A 22,299-nucleotide genomic window follows, 5' to 3' on the forward strand; every position below is an offset into this window, starting at 1 on the left:
TGTTCTGCAGTTAGGCTTGGAGGAATAGTCTTGGGGAAATTAAGGGATAAGGTATATTCATTATTCAACACACCACACAGTGCAGAAGGAGCACAAATCCTTATCATGTACATTCAGATATTAATATCACATTACTGCCAAAAAGCAGGGGTGTTATCAACTTTGTGTAAGAGAATATTATCTAATGATAAATATATTTTAGAAGCTTAATGTCCCACAAACAAAAGCATCTTCTACAAGAATTTAAGACACTGACTATTTTTTTAAAAATCTTACAATTTTTGCTAAAATCATTTATCTTAAAGGTTTTAATGATTGTCATGTTGAAGTTCTGACCTCTGCCGCATTGCTGATGTTTCTCAGCTCCTGTTGACATTGGATATACAAGCAGAGAGCAGATATTCCAGTGCAAAATGTACATTATTCGGGGGGGGGTTTTCTCCTGTCCCACCTGCCATGGGAATCTTAGCTGGCACTGGGGGTGGGGGGAGCAGAACACGCATTGACCTGGAGCGGGATTCTCCGGTTTCGGGGTGAGGGCGGCCAGAGAATCCCACCCTATTAAGCTGGCTAAAAATATATCTCTTTGTAAGTGCTTTTGTTTTCTGTTGTTTTAGTGCACTGGGGAGGTCTTCTACATTCCACACACCTCCACTGCAATCTCCCCACCAGCAAACTCTGTTAGATTCACCAGGTGTTCAGAGGAGATGGAAGCAGCCGGTGATTATCCCAATGAGATCCGTTGAGAGGGAACAGAGCACTCGCAGACAACCTTACTTTAATATGAATCCACATGATGATGACACTGGTTATGGTATGTGTTTTTTTTTTACTCGGAGCTGTTTCTGTGCAATATGAACTTGATTTTTGGATACCTATTTGTGCTATGCAAGCAGGTTGAAGTTTTTGTGAAGATTTAGTGGCACTTCCTGCACATTAACTCTGCATTCTATAATCTATTTCTGGTTTTCACTGAGCTGCTTACCCAAAGGACTGACAAACCTTTCACATCATAGAACCCACGAGCGACCAGGCAGTCCTGGATTTGGTGATGTGTAATGAGGCAGATTTGATAAGGGAGCTTAAGATGGAGGAACCCTGAGGAGGCAGCAACCGTAATATGATAAAATTCACCCTGCAGTTTGACAGGGAGAAGCTAGAATCAGATGCAACAGTATTACAGATGAATAAAGGTAACTACAGAGGAAGGAGCTGGCCAGAGTTAATTGAGAGAGAAGCCTAGCAAGAAAGACAGTGGAACAGCAATGGCAGGGGTTTCTGGGAGTAATTTGGAAGACATAGCAGAATTTCATCCCAAGGAAGAAGCAGCATACTAAAGGGAGGGCAAGGCAACCATGGCTGACAAGAGAGGTTAGGGACTGCATAAAAACAAAGACCATAAGACAAAGGAGCAGAATGAGGCCACTCGGCCCATCGAGTCCCTTGTCAGACCGCACTTGGAGTACTGTGCACAGTTCTGGTTGCCTCACTATAGGAAGGACGTAGAAGCTATTGAAAAGGTGCAGAGGAGATTTACAAGGATGTTGCCTGGATTGGGAGGCATGCCTTATGAAGATAGCTTGAGGGAGCTGGGACTCTTCTCCCTGGAGAGACGAAGGTTGAGAGGCGACCTGATAGAGGTTTATAAAATGTTGAGAGGAATAGATAGGGTGGATTCTCAGAGGCTATTTCCCAGGGCTGAAATGGTCGCTACGAGAGGACACAGATTGAAGGTGCTGGGGAGGCAAGTACAGAAGTGATGTTAGGGGTAAGTTTTTCACTCAGAGGGTGGTGAGTGAATGGAATCGGCTGCCGTTGGTGGTGGGAGAGGCGAACTCGCTGGGGTCTTTTAAAAGACTTCTGGATGAGTATGTGGGATTAGGGGTTATAGATAGGCTTATGGATTGGTAGGTATTGATGTGATCGGCGCAACTTGTGAGCCGAAGGGCCTGTTGTGCTGTAGTGTTCTATGTTCTATGAGTCTGCTCCACCATTCAATCATGGCTGATATTTTTCTCATCCCCATTCTCCTGCCTTTTCCCCATAACCCCTGATCCCCTCATTAATCAAGAACCTATCGATCTCTGTCTTAAAGACGCTCTATGACCTGGCGTCCACAGCCTTCTGCGGCAAGGAGTTCCACAGATTCACCACGCTCTGGCTGAAGAAATTCCTCCTCATCTCTGTTTTAAAGGATCGTCCCTTTAGCCTGAGGTTGTGCCCTCTGGTTCTAGATTTCTCTACTAGAGAAACATCCTCTCCACGTCCACTCTATCCAGGCCTCGCAGTATCCTGTAAGTTTCAATAAGATTCCCCCCGCCACTTCATCCTTTGAAATTTCAACACGGACAGAACCAGAGTCCTCAACCGTTCCTCATACAACAAGCTCTTCATTCCAGGGATCATTCTTGTGAACCTTCTCTGGAACCTTTCCAAGGCCAGCACATCCTTCCTTAGATAGAGGCCCAAAACTGCTCACAGTACTTCAAATGGCATCTGACCAGAGCCTTATACAGCCTCAGCAGTCCATCCCTGCTCTTGTATTCAAGCCCTCTCGACATGAATGCTAACATTGCCTTTGCCTTCCTGACTGCTGACTGAACCTGTACGTTAACCTCAGGAGAATCTTGAACAGTGACTTCCAAGTCCCTTTGCGTTTCTGATTTCCTAAGAATTTTCCCATTTAGAAAATAGTTTATGTCTCCATTCCTCCTCCCAAAATGCATAACCTCACACTTTTCCACATTGTATTCCATCTGCCACTTCTTTGCCCACTCTCCTAACCTGTCCAAGTCCCTCTGCAGCCCCCCTGCTTCCCCAGTACATATGTTTGTACCATCTGCAAAGTTAGCAACAGTGCCTTCAGTTCCTTCTTCCAAATCGTTAATGTATATTGTGAAAAGTTGTGGTCCCAGCACTGACCCCTGAGGCACACTATTGGTTACTGACTGTCATCCTGAGAAAATCCCCTTTACCCCCATTCTCTGCCTTCTGCCAGGCAACCAACCATCTATCCATGACAGGATTTTACCCTTAACACCATGGGCCCTTAACTTATTTAACAGTCTCCTATGTGGCACCTTGTCAAAGGCCTTTTGGAAATCTAAATAAATCACATCCACTGGTTCTCCTTTATCTAACTTCCCCTTGTCACCTCCTCAAAGAACTCTAACAGATTTGTCAGACATGACCTCCCCTTGACAAACCGGCTGACTCAGTCCTACTTTATCATGTACTTCCAAGTAGTCTGCGATCTCATCTTTAATAATAGACTCTAAAATCTTACCAATGACCAAAATCAGGTTAACCGGCCTATCATTTCTAGTCTGCTGCCTCCCTCCCTTCTTAAACAGCGGTGTTACAATTCGCTACTCTCCAGTCCACTGGTACACTCCCTTCCACACACCTGGTGAAGGAACACAGTTTCCGAAAGCTTGTAAGATTACTATCAAATAAACTGGTTGGACTCTAACCTGGTGTTGTGAGACTTGTTACTGTGTGGACCCTCCCTGCTTCCAGTGATTCCTGGAAGATCACCATCAATGACTCCACAATTTTCTCAGCTATCTCTTTTAGAACCCTGGGGTGTAGTCCATCCGGTCCAGGTGATTTAACCACCTTCAGACCTTTCAGTTTCCCCAGAACCACTACACTCACCTGTTCCCCCTGACTCCCCTGGAACTCTGGTATCCCCTTGGTGTCTTCCACCCTGAAGACTGATGCAAAGTAACTATTCAGTTCCTCTGCCATTGCTTTGTTTCCTATTATTATTTCTCCAGCCTCATTTTCCAGTGGTCCAATGGCTAGTTTTGCCTCTCCTTTACCTTTTATATATTGAAAAAACTCTTCTATCATCTTTTATGTTACTAGCTAGTTGTGGTAAAGGGAAGAGCATAGAGTGTGATGAAGATTAGTGGAAAGCCAGGGGATTGCGAAGCCTTTAAAAACCAAGAGAGGACAACGAAAAAAGCAATGAGGAGAGAAGATGAAATATTAAGATGAGTTAGCCAGTAATATAAAAGAAGTTGCAAGAGTTTTTTTTTAGATATAAGAAGGGTAAGAGAGAGGCAGGACTGGATGTAGGGCTGTTGGAAATCGATGCTGGAGAAATACTAATGGGGAATAAAGGAATGGCTGAGGAACTGTGTAGGTGCTTTGTGGGCAGGTGCTTTGTGTCAATCTGCACGGTGGAAATCATTTGTAACATACCAAAAACTCAAGGGAATCAGGGGGCAAAGGTGAGTTTGGTGGCCATCACTAAGAAGAAGGTGCTAAGCAAGCTGAAAGGTGTGAAGATGGATAAGTCTCCTGGACCAGATGGACTACACCCAGGGTTCTAAACGAGGTATCTGAAGAGATTGTGGAGGCATTGGTGGTGATCTTTCAGGATTCACTAGAATCAGGGAGGTTCCCCAAGGCCTGGAAAAAGGCTAATGTAACACCCTGTTTAAGAAGATAGGGAGGCAAAAGATGGGAAATTACAGGCTGGATAGCCGGACATTGGTCATTGATAGGATTTTAGAGTTCACAAATTAAGGGATGAGGTTTTGGAATACTTGAAAGTGTATGTTAAAAATAGGGCAAAATCAGCGTGGTTTCATCAAGGGGAGGCCATGCCTGACAAACCTGTTAGAATTCCTTGAGAAAATAACGAGGAAATAAAAAATAACTTGGACCAGTATTCTCGGACCAGGTTATTACATGAATGGGTGTAAACTGAGAGAGGTGGATTCTCAATGAGACCTTGGTGTCTTTGTGCATCAGTTGCTGAAAGTAAGCGTGCAAGTATAGCAGGTAGTAAAGAAGGTAAATGGTAATGAGGAGGAACTTCTTCACTCAAAGGGTGGTGAATCTCTGGAATTCTCTGCCCGTTGAAGTGGTGGAGGCTGCCTCGCTAAATATTTTTAAGACGCGGGTTGATGGGTTCTTGATAAGAGAGGGGATTAAGGGTTATGGGGAGAGGGCGGGAATGTGGAACTGATCCACGACAGATCAGCCATGATCTTATTGAATGGCGGGGCAGGCTCGAAGGGCTAGATGGCCTACTCCTGCTCCTATTTCTTATGTTCTTATGTTCTTATGTATGTTAGACAGGTTAGTTTCAGAAAAAATGTTCCCAAAAGTGGGGGAGCCCAGAACAAGGGGTTATAGTTTGAGGATAAGGGAGAAACCTTTTAGAACTGAGGTGAGGAGAAATTTCTTCACCCAGGGGGTGGTGAATGTCGAATTCATGACCACAGAATGTAGTTGAGGCCAAAGTAGAATAAAAACCCTACAGTGCAGAAAGAGGCCATTTGGCCCATCGAGTCTGCACCAACAACAATCCTACCCAGGCCCTATCCTCGTACTAACCCGCTAATCCTTCTAGCCTACACATCCCAGGACACTAAAGGGCAATTTAGCATGGCCAACCAACCTAACCCGCACATCTTTGGACTGTGGGAGGAAACCAGAGCACCTGGAGGAAACCCATGCAGACACAGGGAGAATGTGCAAACTCTGCACAGGCAGTGACCTGAGCCAGGAATTGAACCTGGGTCCCTGAAGCTGTGAAGCAATAGTGCTAATCACTGTGCTACCGTGCCGCCCCTGTTGCCTGATTTCAAGAAGAAATTGAGATAAAGCTCTTGGGGCTAAAGGGATCAAGGGATGGGGCGGGGGGGGGTCCTTCAGAACTAAGAACAATACAGCACAGGAACAGGCCCTTTGGCCCTCCAAGCCTGCACCGATCATGTGTTCCTAACCACATCGTCCATTTGTATCCCTCTATTCCCGGTCTGTTCATGTGGCTATCTAGGTAAGTCAGGATATTGAATTTGATGATCAACAGGCAGAGAATTCCAGAGATTCACCACCCTTTGAGTGAAGAAGTTCCTCTTCAACTCCGTTCTAAACCGCCTCCCCTTTATCTTGAGGCTGTGCCCCCTAGCCCTACTGTCTTTTTTGAGCGGGAAGAGTCTCTCCACCTCTATCCTATCCATCCCATTCATCATCTTATACGTCTCAATGAGATCTCCCCTCATTCTTCTAAACTCTAACGAGTACAAGCCTAGTTTATTCAGCCTCTCCTCATAGCTCAACCCCCTCAACTCCGGTATCAGCCTAGTAAACCTCCTCTGCACTTCCTCCAAGGCCAAAATATCCTTGCGCAGGTGCGGCGCCCAAAACTGCACACAGTACTCCAGCTGCGGCCTCACCAATGCCCTATACAGCTGCAGCAAGACCTCCCTACTTTTATATTCAATCCCCCTCGCTATGAAGGCCAGCATCCCATTCGCCTTCCTGACCACCTGCTGCACCTGCAAGCTGGGTTTTTGCGACTCATGCACAAGGACCCCGAGGTCCCTCTGCACCGTTGCCTGCTGCAGTTTTTCGCCACGTAAGTAATAGTCCTTCCTACCATTCTTCCTACCAAAGTGGACCACCTCACACTTGCCAACATTAAATTCCATTTGCCATTTCCTGGCCCATTCGCCCAGCCTATCTAGATCCTTCTGCAGACTCTCCACACCCTCCGCACAATTTGCCTTTCCCCCAATCTTGGTGTCATCAGCAAATTTCGACACCCTACACTCGGTTCCCTCCTCCAGATCATCTATATAAATGGTAAATAGCTGAGGCCCCAGCACCGACCCCTGGGGCACCCCACTAGTCACCAACCGCCAATCCGAATAGCACCCATTGACCCCCACTCTCTGCCTCCTATTTGACAACCAATCCTCTATCCACGCTAACACCCTACCCCCAACTCCATGTCCCCTGACCTTCTGCAATAACCTCTTGTGAGGTACCTTGTCAAACGCCTTCTGAAAATCCAGAAAGACCACATCTACCGGCTCTCCTCTATCCACTGCCCTAGAGACATCCTCATAGAACTCCAGTAAATTTGTCAGACACGACTTCCCTTTAATGAAACCGTGTTGCGTCTGCCCTGACAAGCAATTCCCTTCAAGATGCCTCGCAATTTCCTCCTTAATGACAGATTCTAACATTTTACCTACCACAGACGTTAAACTAACCGGCCTATAATTCCCCGCCTTTTGCCTGGCACCCTTCTTAAACAATGGCGTAACATTAGCCGTTTTCCAATCTTCCGGCACTTCCCCGGAATCCAGCGACGTCTGGAAAATAACCACCAAGGCATCCACTATCACCTCCGCCATTTCTTTCAGAACCCTCGGATGCATTCCATCCGGTCCTGGGGACTTGTCCACAATCAGCCCCTCCAGTCTGTCGAGCACCACCTCTCTAGTAACAGTAATGTCATTAAGACCCTCCAGTCCTATCACCTTTCCATCGCTAACACCCGGCAAATTATTCACGTCCTCCTCCGTGAAGACAGAAACAAAAAAGTTATTCAAGACCTTAGCCATATCCCCATCCCCTACCACTAGGTCCCCTTTCTGATGGTATTTATCCCAGGCTGCTTAGGGAGGCGAAAGATGAAATTGCTGGGCCTCTGGCGCAAATCTTTGTCTCTTCTTTGGACACAGGTGAGGTCCCAGAAGACTGGAGGGTAGCAAATGTGGTCCCGTTGTTCAAAAAAGGTAGTAGGGATAACCCTGGGAATTATAGGCCGGTGAGTTTGACGTCGGTGGTAGGGAAGTTAATGGAAAAAATACTTAGGGGTAGGATGTATGAGCATTTGGAACGTTGCGATCTGATTAGGGATACGCAACATGGCTTTGTTAGAGGGAGGTCTTGCCTTACGAATCTGGTGGAATTCTTTGAGGAGGTGACAAAAACGGTTGACGATGGGAGAGCCGTTGATGTCATCTATATGGATTTCAGTAAGGCGTTTGACAAAGTCCCTCACGGTAGGCTGGTAGAAAAGGTTAAGGCGCATGGGATACGAGGCCAGGTAGCTAGGTGGATTGAGAACTGGCTGGGAAATAGGAGACAGAGGGTAGTTGTGGAGGGTACCTTGTCGGGCTGGAGGCCAGTGACCAGTGGTGTGCCGCAGGGATCAGTACTGGGACCTCTCCTCTTTGTAGTCTACATAAATGACTTGGAAGAGGGCGTAGGTGGTGTGATCAGCAAGTTTGCTGATGACACCAAGATGGCAGGGTTGACGGGTACGGAACTGGATTGTCAGGTGATACAACAGGATATAGATAGGTTGGTGCAGTGGGCAGATAGGTGGCAGATGGCATTTAATCCTGACAAATGCGAGGTGATGCATTTTGGACGGAATAATGCAGAGAGGAGCTATGTGATAAAAGGTAGGCCGATTAGGAGTATAGACGTACAGAGGGACCTGGGAGTGCAGGTTCACAAATCCATGAAGGTTGCGTCACAAGTGGAGAACGTTGTTAGGAAGGCTTATGGGATGTTAGCCTTTATAGGAAGGGGCTTAGAGTATAAAAGCTGCCGTCTAATGCTTCAGTTATACAGAACGTTGGTTAGACCGCATTTGGAGTACTGCGTCCAGTTCTGGTCACCTTATTACCGGAAGGACGTGGAGCCTCTGGAAAGGGTGCAGAGGAGGTTTACCAGGATGTTGCCTGGCATGGGGGGACTGGGTTACGAGGAGAGATTGAAGAGACTGGGGCTATTCTCCTTGGAAAGACGGAGATTGAGAGGGGACATGATAGAGGTATATAAGATACTGAAGGGAATAGATAGAGTTAATAGTGAGAGACTGCTCCCTAGACTGGGTACGAACACGAGAGGTCATCACTTAAGGGTGAGGGGGGGGAGGTATAATTTGGAGGTAAGAAGAAGGTTCTTTACGCAGAGAGTTGTGGGGGTCTGGAATGCGCTACCGAGTAGGGTGGTGGAGGCAGGAACGTTGGACTCGTTTAAGATGCAGTTAGATAGGCACATGAGTGAAACGAGAATGGAGGGATATGGTAGGGGCTATTAAATAGGGTTAAACCTCGGGAGACACCGGAAGGGCAGGCTGTATGATTAATATTTTTTGTCTTTATTCCACAGGTGGAGGTCCACCTCGTGTCAAGCGAGGGGCATGCACACGGCAGGTCGTGCGTGGGCTGCTCTTGGAAGCCCAGGAGTGGCCTAGTACTTCGTGTTGGTGTGTGTGCTTGATCCTGGACCGATAGACGGGCGCCACAACAGCTCAGTGACTAGCACTGCTAGCTGTGCAGATACACGGATTTGGGCCTGTGTCTGTGGGAGTTTGTGCATTCTCCCTGTGGTTGCGTGGGTTTCCTCCGGGCGCTCCGGTTTCCTCCCACACCCCAAAGATGTGCTCTTAGGCTAATTGGTTTCTACCAAATTGACACTATTTCTTCCCTGAATCTGACTGAGTAGGGTCCCATTCGTAGACATGCAGGGTAGAATAGGTGTAGGGTGATGCGGCGGCGCGGGCTCGTTGGGCCGAAGGGCCTGTTTCCCGTGCTGGGTTGTTCTTTGTTCTTTGTTCTCATCCTCTAAAGGACCAACGTTCACCCTAGCCAGCCTCTTCCTTTTTATATATTTATAAAAACTCTTGCTATCCTTTTTTATATTAAGTGCTAGCCCAGCTTCATAGCTTCTCCTACCCTCCTTTATCAACTTCTTTGTCAATCTTTGTTGACATTTAAACCTTTCCCAATCCTCTTCTCGTCCACTGCTCTTACCTACTCTAAATTCCTCCGCTTTTAATTTAACACTTTCCTTCATCTCCTTCGTTATCCACGGCTTATTACCTCTCCTCCTACGGTCCTTTTTGACCATCGGAATAAATTTCTGCTGAGCACCAAGAAAGATCTCCTTAAAGATCCTCCACTGCTCCTCAGCAGACCTTCTATACACATTTAGAACTGAATAGTCTCATTAGCAATAGACAACATGGTTTTGTACTAGAGAGGTCATGCCTCACAAATTTGGTTGAGTTTTTTGAGGAGGTGACAAAAATGATGGACGAGGGAAGGGCCGTTGGTCTGTATGGATTTTAGTAAAGCGTTTGATAAGGTCCCTCATAGCAGGCTGGTGTAAAAGGTGAAATCTCACAGGATCAAAGGTGAGCTAGCTAGATGGGACAGAACCGGCTTGGACATCGAAGACAGAGGGTAACAGTGGAGGGGTCTTTTTCTGATTGGAGGCCTGAGACTAGTGGTGTTCCGCAGGGCTCTGTACTGGGACCTCTGCTGTTTGTGATATATATAAATGATTTGGAAGAAGATATAGCTGGTCTGATTGGTAAATTTGCGGATGACACAAAGATTGCTGGAGTTGCGGATAGTGATGAACATTGTCAGAGAATATAGCAGGATATAGATAGACTGGAAAATTGGGCAGAGAAATGGCAGATGGAATTTAATCCAGATAAATGCCAAGTGATGCATTTTGATAGATCTAATACAGGGGGAGCTAAACAATAAATCATACAAATCATAGAAACCCTACAGTACAGAAAGAGGCCATTCGGCCCATCGAGTCTGCACCAATCACAATCCCACACTGAGAGAACCATCAGGAGTATAGACACACAGAGGGATCTGGGTGTGCAAGTCCACAGATCCTTAAAGGTGGCAGCACAGGTGGAAAAGGTGGTGAAGAAGGCATTTGTCAAGCTTGCCTTTATTGGATGGGGCATAGAGTATAAAAGTTGGCATATGATGTTGCAGTTATATAGAATGTTGGTTAGGCCACATTTGGAATACTGCGTCCAGTTCTGGTTGCCACACTATCAGATGGATGTGGAGGCTTTGGAGAGAGTGCAGAAAAGGTTTAACAAGATGTTGCCTGGTATGGAGGGTATTGGCTATGAGGAGAGATTGAGTAAACCAGGGCTGTTCTCCCTGGGAAGACGGAGGTTAAGGGGCGACCTAATAGAAGTTTATAAAATTATGAAGGGCATCGATAGGGTGAACAGTTGGAAGCTTTTTCCCAGATCGGAAATGACAAACGTGAGGGGTCACAAGTTCAAGGTAACGGGGGCAAAGTTCAATACAGATATGCAGGGGACGTATTTTACACTGAGGGTGGTGGGGGCCTGGAATGCACTACCAAGCAAGGTGGTTGAGGCAGAAACGCTAGGATCATTCAAGACTTATCTAGATAGCCACATGAACAGACTGGGAATAGAAGGATACAAACAGATGGTCTAGTTAGGAACACATGATCGGTGCAGGCCTGGAGGGCTGAAGGGCCTGTTCCTGTGCTGTATTGTTCTTTGTTCTTTGTCACAGGCTAGGAATCCTGCAGCAAGTAACTCACTTCTTGACTCTCCAAAGACTGTCCACTATCTACAAAGCACAATCAGAGTATAACGGAATATTCTCCACTTCTCTTTTTAGACAGGAACTGGGGAATGTGGATTGAGAGTGACTATTTGAGGGCAAATCACTGTCTGACATGTAGGAGATTTGTACAGTGAAAGTAGGAAGGAACTTAAATGTGGAATTAGGAGGGCTGAAAGGGGCCATGAAATATCTAGCAAACAGGGTCAAGGAGAACCCCAAGGCTTTTTATACCTATATTCAGAGCAAGAGGATAGTGAGAGAAAGAGTAGGCCCACTCAAGGACAATAAAGGGAAATTATGTGTAGAGCCACAGGAAGTGGTTGAAATCCTTTAATGAGTATTTTGTATCAGTATTCACCAAGGAGAACATGACAGATGTTGAGGTCAGGGATAGGTGTGCGGACACTCTAGAGAATGTTAATATATAGAAGGAGGAAGTGTTGAGTATCCTATGACCGGATGGGATCTATCCCAGGTTACTGCGAGAGACAAGGACAAAATAGTTGGGACCTTAACAGATATTTTCACATTCTCTTTGACCAGAGGCAAGGTTCCACAGGACCAGAGAGTAATCAATGTTGCTCTCTTGTTTGAGAAAGGAAGCAGGGATAATCGAGGAAATTTTAGGCTGGTGAGCCTGATGTCAGTGTTGGGGGAGCTTTTGGAGAAGATACCGAGGGACAGGATAGATGCACATTTGGAGGAAAATAGACTAGTTAGTGACAGGCAGCATGGTTTTGTACGGGGAAGGTCATGTCTCACCAACTTGATTGAGTTTTTTTGAAGAAGTGACAAAGATAATTGATGAGGGAAGGGCTGTGGATGTAGTTTATATGAACTTTAATAAGGTGTTTGACAAAGTCCCATATGGCAGACTGGTACAAAAACTAAAATCACATGGGATCACCACCACCTTCTCAAGGGCAGTTTGTGATGGGTTGGCCAAGCCAGTGATGCCCATGTCCTGTAAATGAATTTTTAAAATGTTAAATCAAGCTCCGGTTTCGTCCCACAGTCTAAGGAGGCCAATCACCACACTTCTGGGACAAGGCTGCAGATTCACAAACCAGGAGATTGGTATTAAAGTCATTCCAATTTATGTAAACTAATTTACACCATTGAAACTTGGGTCATGATTCTCCCAAAAATGCTGAATGGGCGGAAGAACTGTTCTAAATCCCGGCTGTTTTGTCATTTCAGCTTCTCACCTGAATCTCCATACTCTGTGCACTGCAGGTATCCCAGTCATGAATATCATTAAAAACGGTGTGGGGTTGGGGGTGGAGGGTGTTTGGGTGGGGAGGCAGTGTGGGGGGTGCTATTCACACCGGAGTCTGGCAGTTCTGGAACTCTGCGCACGTGCACTGACCCCGATCTGTCAGGCTCCCCATTTGTTGGCCAGCCTGGAATCCCTGCAGTGCTACCCCTCCAGCCACCCCACCCCACCCCACCACTCCCCCTTGCCCCCCAATGGTCCAATCGCAGCCCCCACAGCAATTCCCAGGCCAGCCCTGACCCCCTTCACTGTCCTGGAGCACCCAGATGCCCAGGCCCCACCCCCAGCAGTGGTGATTTTTCCCCCATCCCCCCGACTCACGCTAGCAGAACCCGCCCCCCTCCTGTTGACCCCCCCCCCCACCCAAGGTCAGACTTCCCCAGGAGGCATGCCCCACAGGCCTGCCCAATCATTGTCCTCCCTCCATCCCAGACCGATCCTGTCTGTAGAGTAGCAGCGGGACCCCCACCCCCACTGATGGCCCCACCCCCTTGCCTGATATCCATGACCAGTGCCAAGGTGCTCCCTGCCATGGGCAATTGCACCTTGGGCAGTACTGGGGGCAGAGGCTGGCATTGCTAGGGTGTCCATGCCCAGTGGGCACCCCCCCCCCACCCCCCACCCCCGGGGGCCCCAATTGCTCCTCCCTTTCATTCTGGCGGGGTCTCCTGCTAGTTCCCTGAACGTGGGGAGCTGCTCTGAACTCTGCTGGAATGAACTCGAAGGGCTAGATGGCCTACTTCTGCTCCTATTTCTTATGTTCTTATGAACTATTCCTGGTGGGATGGGAGATTTGATTGGGACCTAAAAAGCCCTGATAATTAACTGCTAAACATATTTAAAATATATGCAGAAAAGATTTAAATCACTTCCCTGCCTTCCGGCCGGTTTCCAGCCTGGTCTGACTGGTGACTGTTCACCGGCTCTGGGAGATGCCCAGGCATTCCCAGCGCATACACACATCCCAATACAAGGCCAGCAACGCCCATCTCCCACCACAACCCATCAGAAAGGTTGCAATGGGAGAATCACAGCCATAATTTCCACTTTTTATTCTCCCTAGCTGTAATACTTGCAGTGATTTAGTTTGGACAGTGAAGAGTCCGTGTGGCTTTTATTTGACTAGGATTGCGCTGCTTTTGATGAAATGTCACCAGCAGTGACTCCATATTTTCTAAGCAAATAATGAAACTAAAATAAAATGAACAACTCCAGCTAATCTGAGCTAAAGCATTTCCTGTTTTGGTTAAAAGTTACAAAAGATTACAGCAGTTACTGTAACTATAAGTAATACTTATTCTTCTTGAGATGAAATTCTAAAGTGAAGAGGGTACATCATGATACATGGGACACTAAAATGAATATCATTTGCAGGAGGATTGGAAAGGATGGAAGAAATCTTTGTTGAGCTGCTGGAAGTTTTTACGCATCCATTCATGGGAGGTCCCTGGCTAGACCAATGTTTCTTGCCCTTGAGAAGGTGGTGAAGAGGTGCCACCTTGAACTGCTGCAGTCCATATGGTGAACGGAAAAACTGAATTAAAGCTGTAGGATTATTAACAAGTAATGCCACAAACAAGGGATGGAAATATGACAAAGGAGAAATATTTGGAAACTCGTAATCTTAATTATCAAGATCTGCAAAGCAGACAATGCTTGTTGGTGTTACCAGCATCCCCTTTGAAAACAGCAAGAAATTTCTGTGCGGTGATAACACGCAGCCTATTAGATCCACAGCACAGTGACACAGTGGTTAGCACTGCTGCCAGGGTTCGACTCCTGGCTTGGGTGACTGTTTGGGTAGAGTTGCACATTTTCCATATGTCTGCGTGTGTTTCCTCCGGGTGCTCCGGTTTCCTCCCACTGTCTGAAAGTGTTGGTTACGTGCATTGGCCGTGCTAAATTCTCCCTCATTTTACCTGAAAAGGTGCTGGAGGGTGGTGACTAGGGCATTTTCACAGTAACTTCATTGCAGTTTCAATGTAAGCAACTTGTGATACTAATAAATAAGCTTAAAAAAAGTAAGTGTTTCCCTGTGTTCAGACTGTAAAGACAGATACCTTATTACAGCAGAATGTTAGACTATTTTCTTGTATATCTATGAGTTTGCTGTCAGATTAAGAGGATTTTAGAATTGTAAACTGCAAATAGCAGATCCTGGATCTTAGTTCCCAGGAATGTAAACTAAATGGCTGGCGTTGTCATTAGCATTACTTGATATTTTTGTCCTTGTAATCCACTAATACATCTGCAAACTGTCTAATCACTTCAATAGTTACATCACACTATATGAAATATATATTTACAGTTGTAATGTTATTGTTAATGGACAGATAATGCTGGATTCGAGCCAGATGATTCTTACAGCCCTGCCTCACCGGTAGAAGATAGCCATGATCACTGGGATGCTTCACCGTTTCCTGTCGTTCACCAAGCTGCAGAAACATCAAGCGAGGGTCAAGGTATAAAACAATTGATGTAAATTCTGAATGATTGTATAGACTGGATACCAATCTATGATAAAATTACCCACAACAAAGAGCAAACTCTCCTGAAGCAGCTGAAGCTGGTTGGCTCTATCCTGAGGACCTCCTGTAGCAATGTCCCTTTGGTGAAGGGGTTGAGAACCAGACGAAATGGAGCTAATGAGACTGTCAATAAAACCAAAATCAGCAGTAAAATAACTACGCAGCAAGTGGTTAGGATCTGGAATGCGTGGCTGAGAATGTGCAGGAGGCAGATTCAATCACAGTTTTCAGCAGGGGACTGGATACATACTTGAATATAAAATAATTGCAGAGTTATAGAGAAAGGGTAAGGGAATGGAACTAGGGGGATTCCTCTCGTAGGTGGCACTGACTTGACAGGCCGAATGGCCTCCTTCTGTGCTGGAACCATTCTATTTTTTTAACTGTGAGGAACAGCATCTCAATTTCTGGAATCAACATTGAATTCAACAATTCCAACTTACAATCCTGTGCCTTTTTCTGGGATGCACCTATGGATTGTCCAGCTATTCCATATCCATCTCTCTTATTTCTTTTTGTTCCAGCACTATCTCTTTTCACATCATCTTTCACAATTTAATCTCTTCTGGCTTTCATCCTATCATGAACCCTCCCTTTTTGTTCTCTCTGTCCCCCATCCATCCCTTTCCCCGCCTCTGTTCATGCTTAAAACATATTACATCTCCAGTTGTTTCCCATTTTCATTGGGCGGGATATTGAGCCCACTCTGACATCCGCTGAATTGCTGGCATGGGCTTAAACTAGAACAAAACACGGAACTGGTGGGTTTCACAGGCAAGATCGTGACTTCATATTTCCACCACTCTGCTTCCAGATGGGTGTTTGAGGACAGCAGGGTTTATTATATTCTCAGTGGGAAAGAATAATAAAAATTGTCCATTGGCCTGGAAAGTGAAAAAAAAATTAAAAGCACGTTAGCAGCTGAAACATTGACCAGAGCAATAGGTTTGGAGGTGTAGTGTCCAAATACAGGGAAGGAAATTCTAGACAAACGGTAATCTAAGAACAGTTTGCCCATCAATTTATAGAAACTATTCCCTGATTTGACAACTAAAAAAGAGGCTGAGACTTGACCTTGGTCACATAGGGAAACGTTGGAAATAAGTGAGATTCCCAAAATAATATGAGTGAATGCAAGTCACCAAATGTCAGACTCTTTATACAAAGAGAGGAACTTGCTCTCAGTAAATGTTAAGGGATGCCTTGTGTTATATTGAGGATATGGAAGATCAACATTTTCTTTGATTCCTTTGTAATTATTTATCTCTGGTAAAGATGGACAAACAGGTTAAATCAGGGATTATGGGACCTCGGAATGATTGCTGTGTTATAGTGTGAGACATACAATGTGAAAGAATAGATGATTTTGTTTCTTTTCAATTAGTTTGAAAGATTCTTCTTGTGGTTTCAATTTAAAGAAGATAGTTTTTCAAAGTCTCATTAATTACAGTGTTAAAGTTTGTTAATATCAAATATGTTAAGGGAAATAGATGATGGATATTTGAACGGGTATAAATGGGTGATGGCTGGGACACTGGGAGTATGTGAGAAAAATCAATAAACTCTCTCAGCAAGGAAATTCTGTCTCAATTTTGACTTCACCAACCAGCATAGATCCAGTTAACAATAAACAGCATGATACCACATTCATGGTAAACATTTTACATACATACAAATTAGAAACAGGAAAAGGCTATCTGACCTCTCGAGCTTGCTCCATCGTTCAATAGAATCTGAATGCACCCTTAACCCCACATTTCTGCCTTTTGCCAATGCCCTTTCAGACCCTTGCTTACCAAGATTCTATCTTGCTCTGCCTTAAAAATATTCAGATATTTTGCTTCCACTGTTTTTTAAGGAAAGGATCCAAAGATTTGTGACCCTCTGAAAGAAAAAAAATCTTTCATCTCTGTTTTAAAAGGAATGACCCCTTACTTAACAGTGACCTCTAGTTCTAGGTTCTCCCACAAGACAAAACAGCCTCCCCTGTTGTGGAGTTGCCAGCATTGGACTGGGATGGGCACAGTAAGAAGTCTCACAACACCAGGTTAAAGTCCACAGGTTTATTTGGTAGCACAAACTTTCAGAGCACTGCCCCTTCATCATATCCACTCTGACAATACCCCTCAGCTCCTTTAAAAGTTTCAATCAAGTTGCCTTTTATTCTTCTAAATTCCAGCAGGTACAACCCTAACTCATCCAAACTTTCCTCATAAGACAACACTCACATTCCTGATATCATCAGTGCAGAAATCAGCTGTGGGGTGGCACGGTAGCACAGTGGTTAGCACTGCTGCTTCCAGGGATCTGGGTTCGATTCCCAGCTCGGGTCACTGTCTGTGTGGAGTTTGCAGATTCTCCTCATTTCTGTGTGGGTTTCCTCCGGGTGCTCTGGTTTCCTCCCACAGCCCAAAGATGTGCAGGTTAGTTTGATTAGCCATGCTAAAATTGACCCTTAGCATCCTGGGATGTGTAAGTTAGAGGGATTAGTGGGTAAATGTGTAGGGGTATGGGGGTAGGGCCTGGGTGGGATTATGGTCCATTGAGACTCAGTGGGCCGAAGGGCCTCTTTCTGGACTGTACGGTTTCTATGATTCTATGAAATGTTCTCTGAACTGATTCCAATAAATTTACATCCTTCCTTACATAAGGAGACCACAATAATGTGTGGATTGCTTCCCCTCAGAAATGTGCCTGTGTCTGTGTCTGTGTCTGTATGCACATGTGTAACAAGGACACCATTTTGGAATCCTCATTCACTTATGGGATGGAACTGTGTGAAAACACAAGAATCTCACTTGTGAGACCATAAGTGGGATCAGCTGCGCTTTCAGGAGCATCAAGACCATTTCCCTGAGAGTCAATAAAATGACCTTTCCCACTGAAAGCATGATTACCAACAATGAGGTCAAAACACTGAGTTAAATCCACACTGGACAGTGAAGAAAGTTATCTCCAATTGCAACGGGATCTTGATCAATTGGGCCAGTGGGCTGACAAATGGCAGATGGAGTTTAATTTAGATAAATGCGAGGTGATGCATTTTGGTAGATTGAATCAGGGCAGGACTTACTCAGTTAATGGTAGGGCGTTGGGGAGAGTTGCAGAACAAAGTGATGTAAGGGTATATTTTTATCGCACCTTGAAAGTGGAGTCACAGGTGGACAGAGTGGTGAAGAAGGTATTCAGCATGCTTGGTTTCATCGGTCAGAACATTGAATACAGGAGTTAGGACGTCTTGTTGAAGAAATTGGTAAGGCCACACTTGGAATACTGTGGGCAATTATAAGAAATAGGAGCAGGAGTAGGCCATCTAGCCCTTCGAGCCTGCCCCGCCATTCAATAAGATCATGGCTGATCTGAAGTGGATCAGTTCCACTTTCCTGCTTTCTCCCCATAACCCTTAATTCCCCTGTCTATCAGAAACCTATCTACCCGTGACTTAAATATATTTAGCGAGGTAGCCTCCACCACTTCAATGGGCAGAGAATTCCAGAGATTCACCACCCTTTGAGTGAAGAAGTTCCTCCTCAACTCCATTCTAAACTGCCCCCCCCCCTTATCTTGAGGCTGTGCCCTCTAGTCCTGCTGTCCTTTCTGAGCGGGAAGAATCTCACGACCTCGACCTCTACCCTATCCATCCCTTTCATTATCTTTTGCGTCTCTATAAGATCCCCCCTCATCCTTCTAAACTCCAACGAGTACAGACCCAGTCTATTTAATCTCTCTTCATAGTCCAACCCTCTCATCTCCGGTATCAGCCTAGTGAACCTCCTCTGCACTCCCTCCAAGGCCAAAATATCCTTGCGCAAGTGCAGCGACCAAAACTGCGCACAGTACTCCAGCTGCGGCCTCACCAGTGCCCTGTACAGTTGCAGCAAGACCTCCCTACTTTTATATTCTATCCCCCTCACTATAAAGGCCAGCATCCCATTCGCCATCTTGATCACCTGCTGCACCTGCAGACTGGGTTTTTGCGACTCATGCACAAGGACCCCCAGGTCCCTCTGCACTGTAGCATGCTGCAGTTTTTCGCCTTTTAAATAATAATCCCTCCTATTATTTCTACCAAAATGGATAACCTCACATTTGCTAACATTATACTCCGTCTGCCAGGTCCTCGCCCACACACTCAGCCTGGTCACCCTTTATGGAAAGGATATTGTTAAACGAGAAAGAGTGCAGAAAAGATTTACTAGGATGCTACAGGGACTTGATGGATTGAGAGGCTGAATAGACTGGGGCTTTTTTCTCTGGAGTGTAGGAGGCTGAGGGGTGATCTTATAGAGGTCTGTAAAATAATGAGGGGCACAGATCAGCTAGATAGTCATCATCTTTTCCCAAAGGTAGGGGAGTCTAAAGCTAGAGGGTATAGGTTTAAGGTGAGAGGGGAGAGATACAAAAGTGTCCAGAGGGGCAATTTTTTCACACAGAGGGTGGTGAGTGATGGAACGAGCTGCCAGAGGTAGTAATAGAGGCGGGTACAATTTTGTCTTTTAAAAATCATTTAGATAGTTACATGGGTACGATGGGTTTAGAGGGATATGGGCCAAATGCAGGCAATTGGGATTAGCTTAGGGGTTTAAAAAAAAAGGGCAGCATGGACAAGTTGGGCCGAAGGGCCTGTTTCCGTGCTGTAAACGTCTATGACTGTATGACACTATGTCAAAGAAGCATGTTTTGATTTTGATTTGATTTATTATTGTCACATGTACTAACATACAGTGAAAAGATTGTTTCTTGTGCACTATATGGACAAAGCACACCATTCACAGAGGAGGAAATGAGAGAGTGCAGAATGTAGTGTCTTATTGGCACTTAACCAATTTAGTGACAGCTTTCACACTCTGCCCAAAAATATCCCCCAGTTTTTTATCTGGGACATCAGGATGCGCGTTAATCATCCTAAAATCCATTTGAAATGAGTTGCAATGTGCACAGCACAGATGTTCTGAAGCCATTCCGTGCTGGAATGTTTTCATAGTTTGAAACTTTATTACTTCATTGAATCTCGATCATATTCCATCGTGACACCATTCCAGAACTCAGCATGCTCTGTTATGTGTACTTTTAAAATTATTCATTAACGGATCTGGCATGACTCAGATTACAAGGAGTCTTGAGGAAATAAATAAAATAACAACATTACTAAACAAACAAATAGTTTTATAATGGTCCTTAAAAGTCTATCAGACAGATCAAGCCATGAAAACTTTGGATGGTTCTTTTAACTTTTGCTGATCACGCCAGATCATCTTAGCATTATTCTAGTTTTGCAAATTAGCACTGAAGACATGAATTCCAATTCGAGCACAGCTTCCTAAAATCAACTTGGATGAGGGTAATTCAAAGGATGAATCTGCTGAGAGAACTGGATTCCTGTGGAAAGCTAAGGGATAAAACTGAAAATGGAAAATGAAAAGGGAGTGAGTATGACCAGCCAAAATAAAGGCACAAGATCAACAGAAGAAATAAATAGGCAGGGAAATGAAGCTGACATCAGCAGGGAGAGTCTCCCAGTGGCAGTGGAAATCCCAACTGAGGAAGAGGCTTCCCGAGAGGAAACGCTGACCCTTTTACAGTGTTTGAAAGAGCTCTGTCAGCTTGCTATCGCTGTGATCTTGTTCTTCTACCATTACTTCAAGGAATCATACCCCGAGTACAAGTATACTGAAGAACTCGAGGAATTGAAAGAAGAAAGTCACGTACCACCAGGAAAACCCCCCTCAATTAGTATACCTGAACCAAAAGAGCAAAAAATAGCGATAAATGTTGATGAAGTTACTTTAGCGAATCTGAACAAGATTAATGATGCACATTGGAAAGGTAAATGACAGCTTTCTAGGTGTTATTTTTCTAACATATTCCAGCGATATATTTTTGTTAGCTTATAAATTTGAACCTTCCATGGCAAAATAATTGAGGTGTACCTTATCAGGAAGACAGGCCTAACGACACAGGTGGTGTTTCGCCCGCCCCATTGTGAACAGAAGACAACTACTATATTAATATGAATATTGTGATTGACAGGCTTTATTGTAGCCATTTAAATACTTCATTTAGGGAGAGCTTGGAGTGCCATTCCCAATGGGAACCCAAAATAGAAATAAAACCAAACAGCTGAAAAATCCCAGGAGGCCTGGCAGCATCTGTGAAGGGAGAAACAGAGTTAGCGTTGTGAAGCCCACATGAAAACACGCTCCTTGTAGTGTTAGCCTCTCTGAGCTGCGCCTTCCTCCAGCTCTCCAATCACTAATCCTTTAATTATACTTGCACCTTATTCAACTTTTAGAATCACAGAATGATAGAAACCGTACAGTGCAGAAAGAGGCCCTTTGGCCCATCGAGTCTGCACCAACCACAATCCCACCCAGATCCTATCCCCATATCCCTACGTATTTTACCTACTAATCATAAAAACATAGAAACCTTGGAAAACTTTTCTGTCTGCCAATCAGTTATTTATCCATCTCAATACACTATCCTAATCCGATGTGCTTTAATTACGTGGACTTGATCCAAAGCCTGCTTGGAAAGTCCAAATAAACCGTTTCCACTGACTCATCTTCATCAACTCTACTAGTTATATCCTTAAAGAATTCCAGTAGGTTTGTCAAGCGTGATTTCCCTTTCTTAAATCAATGCTGGTGCTGTCTCGTTCTGCCACTGTTTTCAAAGTGCTCTGCAATTCAATATTTTCTAATGGATTCTAGCATTTTCCCCACTAGTGACACTAGGTTGACTGGTCTATAATTACTTGTTTTCTCTCTACCTCCCTTATATTAGTTAGTCTTTCATCTGTAGGAACTGTTCCAAAGACTATAGAATCTCGGAAGATAACCACCAATGCATCCACTATTTCTAGGGCCACTTCCTTCAGTATTCTGGGATGTAGATTATCAGGCCCGAGGGACTTATCCACCTTCAATCACACCAATTTCCCCAATACCATTTCTCTACTAATACCGATTTCCTTCAGTTCCTCCCAAGTGCTAATCCCTGTGTGTCCCCAACATTTCTGCTGTTATTTGTGTTCTCTTTTGTGAAGACAGAACCAAAGTATGTACTTAGTTAGTCAGCCAATTTTTTTTGTTCCCCATTATAAATCCACCCCCCCCCCCGTTTCTGACTGTCGGGGACCTATGTTTGTCTTCACCAATCTTTTCTCTATGCATACCTGGCTTTTCCAGTCAGTTCCCCACAAGCTTACTCTCATGCTTCATTTTCCCCTTCTTAATCAATCCTTCTGTCCTCCTTTGCTGAACTGCTCCCAATTCTCAGCTCTGTTGTTCTTCTTGGCCAATCT

The 22,299-nt window shown here is 44.9% G+C and overlaps 1 protein-coding gene across 1 annotated transcript in view; it reads left to right on the forward strand.

Moving 5' to 3' along the window:
- Positions 1 to 22,299, forward strand: part of tmc5 (transmembrane channel like 5) — a 155,789-nt gene that overhangs the window by 12,182 nt on the left and 121,308 nt on the right. Inside the window, exons 2-3 of the mRNA XM_080206172.1 lie at positions 618 to 814; positions 14,799 to 14,927. Coding sequence (XP_080062298.1) covers positions 618 to 814; positions 14,799 to 14,927 — 326 coding nt within the window. The remainder of the gene's footprint in view (positions 1 to 617; positions 815 to 14,798; positions 14,928 to 22,299) is intronic.

This window comes from Carcharhinus amblyrhynchos, chromosome 18, assembly GCF_965287045.1.
Source record: "Carcharhinus amblyrhynchos chromosome 18, sCarAmb.v2.hapA, whole genome shotgun sequence".
Taxonomy (NCBI): Eukaryota; Metazoa; Chordata; class Chondrichthyes; order Carcharhiniformes; family Carcharhinidae; genus Carcharhinus; species Carcharhinus amblyrhynchos.